Here is a 9462-nt window from a genome sequence, read left to right as displayed (position 1 = left end):
TATATATATATTGTCTTTAAAAATAGAAAGAAAAAAATTGAAGAAGAAGAAGAAGAGAAGTCATGTTAAAAGCGAATCATTTTATACATTTCATTACTATAAAAACCCTGGAATGATAGACTGTTTTGATTCATCTATATAAATAAAGGGCAATTTGTTTTATTTAAGGGAGGCTATTCTATTGTAAATTAAAGTAAACGCTCTTCAACTTGTATTGTTCCCTTTAAAGTGCATAGAAAATATATCCTGCCCTTTTCCACTCCCACACTTTTCTCTATATTTTCCTGGTTAACAATTCTCTTTTATTCTTTTTCTATATATACACACAACAAACCCAACCCTAGTTCTTTCATTTACCTTTATACCTCCTTCAACAAGTATTAAACTAAACCAAATTAAAGGGTAGCGCCATCGATCATCAAGATAATGAAGGATTGTGGGAAGAATAGCAACTCACCATGTGCAGGTTGCAAGCTATTGAGAAGAAGATGTGGTGAAGACTGTGTTTTTGCACCTTATTTCCCAGCTGATGAACCCCACAAGTTTGCCAATGTTCATAAGGTCTTTGGTGCTAGTAATGTCAGCAAGATGTTACAGGTACGTACGTACGTTATTCCACTTTAATTTCTTCTTTTATTTTCCCACTTACTTTTTCTTTTCGTTAGTGGTTTTTTTTTTAAATATCAAAAGATTTTCCAGAATAAAACGGAAGATCTTGATCTCTACTTACATGCTTCATCATGCAAAATATATCTTCCCAATTTAACTCCTTTTTTTCTTTTTGGTTTTTGGGTGCGAGTCAAACCTGTTTAAATTTTAGCGTCTGAAATATCATAATGCCCCTGCCTTTTCCCGTTAAAATACTGTTTTAACACGATTTTGCATTATATGAAGTATGAGTAGTCTACATGAGATGGATCTAAAGACTCGTTTAATTAATATTGCACACAGAAGCTATATGCACTTGGTCTGAACATGCTAATAGAGAAAAGATAAAGTATTTTAACGTGTGACCACATGCAACAAAATCCAAAAGTAGGAGTAAATATAATATATAACAGAGACAAATATACAAGTTTTTTTCTTCTGAACTATGCTAATTCATTTTTTTCAAGTATATGATAAGTCTATTTTTTGTTGACCCTAAATCCTAGTTCGCTTACATTAAGTATCCTAAATTATATATTTCTTAAAATGCACGGTATATATAAAAAGTAGAAATTAATTCTAACCATATTTGTCCCTCTTGATCTGATCAATTGTGCCAAATTTATTATCTATAATCTTTATGGTTTATTGTCTCCAAACACTCACATAAGGAAACCAAGGTACTACTTAATTCTACTATTTCTTTTCAAGTTAAAATTCTCCCATTTTAAGGTAATCTGGTCATATTTTCTTTTTGTTATAATCTTTTTGAAGTGGCTTCTTCATTTAAGTTTAAAATATATATATATATATATATATATACGACCTTTTATTTTTCAAGTTTCAACTTTTCCAAACCCTATTTGGGCAGTGGAAAGAGAAGAAGCAAGAAGTACTTTATATAAAGAATGAGGCTTTAGTTAATTAAATGAACTACCTTATATTGCAAGGGAAAACTTTGCTAAAAAGAGTATATATAGGGAGACTACAATCATCAAAATGTACTCGGAGGGGAACTTTTTTGACCACTTCTTTTGGTCAGATTTTCAAGTTAATTTATAAAAAAAAAAACAGTTTTGTCTGAGACTTAGTCCCCAAAAATTAATCGAAAAGACATGTAATTAAACTACATGATCCATTACCATTTTCTTCTATTTGTGGGGCGTTGGATGGGAAACAAAGTGCTATGTTTGTTAGTTGAAAACCGTTTCATATGTGTCAACAGTGAAAAGTATTTTAGTAGTCTATGTTTATGGTCCCATACATAATCCAAGAAATTTTGACTATTGAATAAGGATGAACTCCATGTTGAACTGTTCTTTTTTCCTGAAATTTATTTATTTATTTATTTATTTATTTATTTATTGCGAAGGATTTGAAAGTCATCTTATTCATTTAATATGTGAATATGGTCACTATCATAATATGTATACTTATAAAACTTAATTTCTCAAGGTGGACACGTGAAGCTTTTCCTGTCGGCATTTCTCATAAAATTTCTGGGGTTGTTAATTGGTCTCCTATTTTAACTATTAAAGGCCAAAATAATCAACTAACCTCAAGAAAATAACACATTTCCTACTTCTTTCGACCACAAAAAGAGATTTTTAGATATTAGAAAATCTCCTCTCAGACATAATTAAAGACTCCTCTGGTTTGACCTCAGAAAAGGGTGACGACTTCTCTTTTTTCTTTTTTCTTTTCATCCTTTTTGACTAACACGTCCATTAGTTATTATTCTCAGAAAATTTATGACACAAAATTGATGTCAACATGACATACTCTTGCAAGTCAATTCCCTCTTAGGTCCTCAAGGTACAACCCAGGCCCATTAATTAGCCTGCCACTCTTATTAGTAAGCCTATAAGTATTCTACCTCCAATAATGTTTAAGAAGATTTAACCAAATAGCTGCCCATCTAACCGCTTAAATTAAAAATATTATATATACATACGTATGTATCTCGGTTAGGAAAAATAAATCGTTAATCTGGTGGGTTATTTGTGAAAAGATCCCACTAAAAGATGGGCTTGGGCCCACAAAACTCTCTATCCATGATTTGTTTCTGCAATGACAAACTATGCTACACCCTTTTCAATTGGTCTATAACAGTGTTATCGCAGAAAATCCCTGCATTATTTTTGTTCTGCATAGATATCTAGTTAGTGATTGTGTTATGTAATTTTATGGTCTACATTGCGGAAATGATATTAGGTAGCCACTTTTAAGCATATTGTTTCAAATATATTCACAGTTTAAAATATATTTAAAGACTAGCCAATTTCGCTCAAACTTCAGGACACGGCGTCCTAGAGTTTTAACGTCAAAGTTCAAACTTCAGGACATCGTTTCCTACAGTTCGAAAATTGTGTCCAGAAGTTCGAATCTTATGTCCTGAATTTTAAATTAGCAGTTCAGAAATTCAGGACACTTATTCCTGAATTTCAAATTAGCAGCTCTATGAATTTCCAAATTCAGGATACTTAGGCTCCGTTTGGCCATGAGTTTTGCCAAAATAAATTTGGGATTTATTTTCAAAACTCATGTTTGGCCATAGATTTTGCCCATATTTTGGCCAAATCCCAAATCCCAAATTTCGAATCCCAAAATCAGCTATTGAGCTGATTTTGGGCCAAAATCCCAAAACTTGGGAATTATATACATGTTTTTTTCCAAAATAAAGTTGGAAAATATGTTTTGAAAACGTATGTCCAAACATATTTTCATCTTCAAACCAAACTTTATCCAAATCAGATTTTTCAAAACAAATTTGGGATCTATGGCCAAACGCTAGCTTAGTTTTGAAGTTTGGGTGAATTGACTAATCTTTAAATACATTGTAAATCATGGATATATTTTAAATAGCGGGTTTGAAAGTGGCTATTGCCGCACTTCGCCCACATTTCTAGTGAAATTCGGGTTGAGTTAATTAACGTCAAGTCAAACGCAGGAATTGCCAGAGCACAAGAGAGGAGATGCAGTGAGTAGCATGGTGTATGAAGCAAATGCTAGAGTTAGAGATCCAGTATATGGATGTGTTGGAGCCATTTCATCTCTTCAACAACAGATCGATATGCTTCGGACCCAACTAGCTATGGCCCAAGCTGAGGTGGTCCATTTAAGGCTAAGACAATCTGCAGGCATTACCACTAGCCCAACAAACAGTGGCTCTCCTTCTTCCCACATAATGGGCTCTCATCAGCCCAAAGGATATTTCCATATGGATTTGGATGTAGACCAGTCCAACAATGGCTTCAATGAGCCCATATGGCCATGTTAGATGAGTTTTGCCTATTTTAAGTTCAAAGTTTCGTGTCCTTTTGCCTCTATATACTTTTTTTCTTATGAGAGCAAAGGTGATGATTAGGTACTGCTAATGAGTGTATTAGAATGAAATCAAACCCTTCTAAGGGTGTATTAGAAAAGATTATTATCCTTGTGCTTGTGTATATATGTAAGCATTATGAAAAACTTCTTGAAGATTTGGGCTTTTGGCACAAATTTGTTGGAAGAAAATACCCTATATATGTTGATTTTGTCTTCTAGTCTTAATTTTGTTGTGAAACCATCTTTAAACTCCATGATTAATTAACAGAAGGTCATCGAACTTATAGTCTAATTGCATAAGAATCATCAAAATAACATTTATAACAAAAAGGAATCACTAAACTATCATTAATTATCCTAGAATATCAATTTGGCCAAAAATCATCAAAATAACATTTCATGAAATCTGTGATGCTGATGGCGGAGGGTGGGCCAAGCAAGACTGGCAGGCTTCTAAGTTGGCAAACTTTTCAAGGAGTGATGCACATGTCACTTTAGCCGAATCCCACGTCGGAATGATAGGAAAGTGAGTACTTTATAAGACATGGCACAAGTTAAGCTCACATATAGTACACGCGCTTTTGGTGCTCAAGGTGGCATAGCTAAAAAAACAAATCTATGGAGACCTAGTCCCGAAGCGGACAATACGTGAATCGTGACAAAATCATCGAAACACACATTTTTTACTAACATTAAACAAGAGCCACAAGATCAACACATAATTAATATAGGAAATTCACATTCTTTCATTAAATATAAACAAGTGAGAGTACAATACTCCAAAATTTAGAAAATGAATGAAATCAGAAATTAGGGTCAGTGAGCTCTCCATTCAAGAACTCTCTATAAGCAGCAACAGGCCAGCTGAAGCCTCTCCAGACGAGCTTGTTAGCCAAAGGAACATCAATAATGATTTCCTTCATAGTTGGTTTCTTGTCATCTCTTACAGCAATCAAGTAACTCCTTCCAACCCACCCAATCCAACCAGCAATGTACAAGAAGAGGATCCCTGGTGTGATAAACTCTCCCCAGTGCCTTTGGTCTCCACTCACTATCAAATGTGGCAATCCATCTGATCCACACAACAGTCCTTGTTTCCCATAGTTGTCAAACCTGCAAACCCAATTTATCATTCATTATTATGTATGGAAAAAGTACATAAAGGGCCGCCCGTGCACTGAGCTCCCGATACGTGCGGGGTCGGGGAAGGACCGGGAATCCTGCATTTCTGCAAGAGTTTGTCTCCACGGCTCGAACCGTGACCTCCTAGTCACATGGCAGCAACTTTACCAGTTATGCCAGGTTCCATTCGTACCGACAAAATACATAATTAGTAAAATTCCTAGAATATAACAGCCCAGCCCGCCCACTAGTGATATTATCCATTTTGGGCCTAGGATTCACCTAACATAGAAAAACTTGAAGAATGAGGGAAATTGAAGACAAACCTGCGCTTGGTTTTCTCAACAGTGGCCTTAATAGCAAGGGCAGGAGCACTATCAGGCGCATAAAGTTTGAGTGAACTCTCAAGTTTCTTGATCTGTTGCTTCTCACGCTTTGCAAACTGCTTTGATTCCTTGCATGGAGTGAGCCCCGAGATGTCAGCAGAAGCTGGAAGTACTGGTGCTGACAACAGAATAGAAGACAAAGCAAGTGCAGCAGAAAAAGCCTTTAATGAAGAAGAAGTTTCCTCTGTTGAATTAGATGAAGGGGTTTGGTTTGAAGAGCAAACAATGGTTGAAGTTCTTGGTTTTGTGCTAAACTGAGAGCTAAACCTAGGTGTTGTTATGGATTTTGAAAGGTTTGTAGGAATAGTGAGAGACATGGTGTTTTTTTTCCCTACTTTTTTAAGGTATTATTTTCAAGAAAAATGGTAGAAGAAGGAGAGTTTGGAGATGGAGAGTGGAGAGTGAAGGGATGGTTTTTAGAAAAAGGAATATTAGTGATGAAGGAAGAGGATAAGGTAGGGAAATGGAGTAGAAGGGAGCTTACGTGGAGGGGTTTGATTGGATAATTGAGTAAGATTTTGTGAGTTTTGAGATTCTCTGAAATTTTTATCTGTGAGATTATCTGTGGAAGAGCAAGAACCAGGGATTACAGATATAGATGCGCCTCCTATGGTGTGGCCTCCACGTGTCTTGAGGATTTGGAATTTTTTTTTGCAAGGGTAAACTCGGAACTTAATTTCGTGAAAACTACTAGTACTCCATTTGATAAGGATTTTGAGAAGTGAAAATTACACAAAGAGGAATTAAGTAGGCGTTTGGACATATAGATTGTAATTTTTGAAAATAAAAAAATAGTATTTGAAGTTAAGTTGAAAAATAGTATTTGAAATTTGAAATTATATTTGAACATGTATTTCACTTGAAAAAATATTGCAGTTTTGTGAGTGAGGAGAAAAGTTTCGAAATTTGCAAAATTTCATGGACAACTATATTTTTTTTTAAATTAAAAAAAAGATTTTTTTAATGACAAATGGTGCCTAAGGGCACCTCATACCTTCACTCCAAATCTTTACTTCAAAATGGAGTAACTCCAAAATGGAGTAAACAAACTCCAACCATTACTCTAAAAAAGAATATTCCTTTTATGTTCTTCTCTCTCTTCTATTATATATTATTATCTTTAATTTAAATTTTATTTTCTTATTTTCATTAAAGAGATTCTATCATTTTTTTTACATATTCATCCCATATAATTCATATTTCTTTCTTATATAACCATTTAATAAAATTATTTTGTACCATAAATTTTTAAATAATATAATTTTCACGCAAATATTATAGATTTATACATATTAATGGATAATTCAAATAAAACTTAAATCATTGAGATACAAGATAATTCAATACATATTATATGCACGAAAATTGATTTATCAAAATTATACGTCAACATTAAGATGTAAAATTAATATTATAATGATATTACATAAACATAATTAGGTATATATATATATATATATATATATATATATATATATATATATATATGATAAATTAAAAGGGATAAATAATTTTAAAAATAATAAAATAATAGAAAATAGTGATGGAGTAGATGAATAGTGTCACAGTAAATTCAGAGTGACACTATTCACCCTCCAAAATGGAGGCAAATTTGGAGGTGGATTGGAGTAAAATTCCTCTATTTTTGACTCCAAAATGGAGTTTGGAGGCAAAAATGGAGTAGGGTTGGAGATGGTCTAAGCATTCGGCAATTGACGTCAACAAAAACGTTATTACTATATATTAAAGGGAAAAGGTCCATAATTGTCCCTCTACTATGATATTTTATTTACTTTTGCCACCCGTTATACTTTTTCTTCAAATCTGTCCCTTCCGTTAATAGCGTTTGCATAATTGCCCCTAACCCTAACGTCCCTCCACTGTGGCAGCCAACCCCTCTAATATTTTGTCCATGTCAGTTGCCAAGCCAGCAGGTCCCACTAATTAACCCACCCTTTTTCTTATTAAAATATTCTCATCTTCTTCTCCCTCTCTTAAGTCTTAACTCAAGAATTATTTTGGTCATCAGTCAAAGATCAAAACCACCAGATTTGAAGCTTTGATGAATGCTTCCAATGGAGTCTTTAAATCTCTTTCCAATTCCAAGTTATCTCCAGAGTAGCTAATCATGATTTTATAGCCCAAGTAGTTAAGTTCAGATGTTTTGAAGATCAAAGATTAGCTCCAAATCAAACCCGGACAACAAATACTCCTAATTATCTTTTAAAAATTCAAACTTTAAAGCCTAACGAACCCAGGTAATGGTGTTCTTCAAAAATTCTACTCCAGATCTTAGTGAATTTTCAGCTCCAAAAACACACAACCAACTGAATTTAATTCCCAATAAACAATAATATATATTTTTCTCCTCATTTGAATAATTTTTTCCTAGCCACAACTTCGATCTCCAAGCTAACCTAGCACTAGGTGCTTGTAATGTTCAACTCACTTTCCACCGAACAACCGCCAAATGATTCAAACACAATCAATAGAACCTCATTTGTTCTTGTTCTTCATTGAGAAATCAGACGTTTAACTAAAAAATTATCCAAAATAGAAAAATCGTGTTTGCTTCATATTTGTTCTTCATGGTTTGCTTCTAAAATCTGATATCTCACTAATTCTTGTTCTTCATTGAGAAAACTGGTGTTTAACGAAATATTTATCCTTGATCTCTTCTCCTGAAACTTGGATTTGGAAGTTGGGACTAGGCCACCATTGCCGAGCTTAGAACGTCGAATCTGGGTTTGCATTTTCAGAGGTCTGAGGTATGTTTGTTCTGAATATGATAAGAAAATCGTCGAAGACCCCTTGAAATCTAGAATTATAAGCGAATCCATAAAATGCGATTGACGAGTCGAGGCTCTGAAATCAGGAAATTCATGGAAGTTGTGACTCAAATCAATTGGGTGTTCAATTTGCTTGTGGGAAATACCTTGCGAAACTTGTACTGATATTTGATTCCGTTTGGAGAGGATTCGAACACCATAAGCTGCTCGGTCTCTTGGAAATTCGAATTTGAGGTTTAAAAAAGAAGAAAGAAAGACTGAAATTGAATTTTGAAGAACTCTACTGACTTGGCAGCTGACATGGAGAAAATTGAGGAGGTCAACTGTCACGGTGTAGATCCGTTAGGGTTAGGGAAATTATGCAAACTTTGTTAACAATAGGGATAGATTTGGACGAAAAGTATAACGGGTGGCAGAAGTAAATAATATACCATAGTAGAGGGGCAATTTTGGACCTTTTCCCTATATTAAATCACCTTCTTAAATGGAAATTTAAAAAAGATAAATCGAACATATTAAAATACATATTTATTTACCCGTAAAATGGTAGAATTGAATTTATACGTGGTTCCTAGACAAGTGAACTAATTCGATCATGAAATAATGAAAGAATTGAGGAAATATGTAACACTTAGCCTTGATATAAAGATAAAATAGCTGAAATAATGATTCCGGTGGCGAGGCCTCCGGACACAACAATAATAAGAACAAAAAGTAAGAACATAAAATTGTATAGAGCTTTGAATAGATTATAGTATCAATTTGCCAGAAAAGTAGTGTCCTATACAATGATAACATAGCTCACTATTTATAGCTACGCCTAGGGAACAAGGTCCTAGGATCGTGCCCTTCTTTAATGTCAATTATGAGGGCCATTGATGAATGTGTAATGGTGAGCATAAATGACAAATTCTCTGTAACGGGTAGTGCACTAAATATTGTAGAATATTCTTCATTAAATGCCACCGGACGGAGGGTATTTATTGCATCTTTATGAGTGTAATTCTTTTCGGTGACAAACAGGATAATTGCCTTCGGTTCTAACTGTCCCCCGCCTTAAGTTCCACGCCTCATTCTCTTAAGCGACCAATTAGCATGGCGTATTTTTATCATATACAGATAGCCCCCCTGATTTCCGGTGACATAACTTTGTGTCATCGAAAAGTTGGTTGAAACACTCTTTTTGGCGG

General features: G+C 34.2%; 2 protein-coding genes across 2 annotated transcripts; one reads left to right on the top strand and one right to left on the bottom strand.

Annotated features, from left to right (window-relative positions):
* LOC109225844 (LOB domain-containing protein 4-like) lies at nt 181-4181 on the top strand. The gene is made up of 2 exons (XM_019390631.1): nt 181-597; nt 3599-4181. Exons 1-2 carry the CDS (start codon nt 427-429, stop codon nt 3926-3928), a joined length of 501 nt encoding a protein of 166 aa, XP_019246176.1. The 5' UTR covers nt 181-426; the 3' UTR covers nt 3929-4181.
* LOC109225843 (photosystem I reaction center subunit III, chloroplastic-like) lies at nt 4695-5902 on the bottom strand. The gene is made up of 2 exons (XM_019390630.1): nt 5424-5902; nt 4695-5088 (listed from the first exon to the last, which is right to left on the bottom strand). Exons 1-2 carry the CDS (start codon nt 5798-5800, stop codon nt 4779-4781), a joined length of 687 nt encoding a protein of 228 aa, XP_019246175.1. The 5' UTR covers nt 5801-5902; the 3' UTR covers nt 4695-4778.

The sequence above is a fragment of the Nicotiana attenuata genome, chromosome 5 (assembly GCF_001879085.1).
Source record: "Nicotiana attenuata strain UT chromosome 5, NIATTr2, whole genome shotgun sequence".
In the NCBI taxonomy this organism is placed as follows: Eukaryota; Viridiplantae; Streptophyta; class Magnoliopsida; order Solanales; family Solanaceae; genus Nicotiana; species Nicotiana attenuata.
This window is presented reverse-complemented; position numbering and strand designations above follow the sequence as displayed.

Excerpts from the sequence above, each read along its gene's own strand:
- LOC109225844 (XM_019390631.1), top strand. The coding sequence starts at position 427 with ATGAAGGATTGTGGGAAGAATAGCAACTCACCATGTGCAGGTTGCAAG. Across the intron at positions 598-3,598 it reads ATGTCAGCAAGATGTTACAG|GAATTGCCAGAGCACAAGAG; the intron begins GTACGTACGTAC and ends AGTCAAACGCAG.
- LOC109225843 (XM_019390630.1), bottom strand. The coding sequence starts at position 5,800 with ATGTCTCTCACTATTCCTACAAACCTTTCAAAATCCATAACAACACCT. Across the intron at positions 5,089-5,423 it reads GTTGAGAAAACCAAGCGCAG|GTTTGACAACTATGGGAAAC; the intron begins GTTTGTCTTCAA and ends TTGGGTTTGCAG.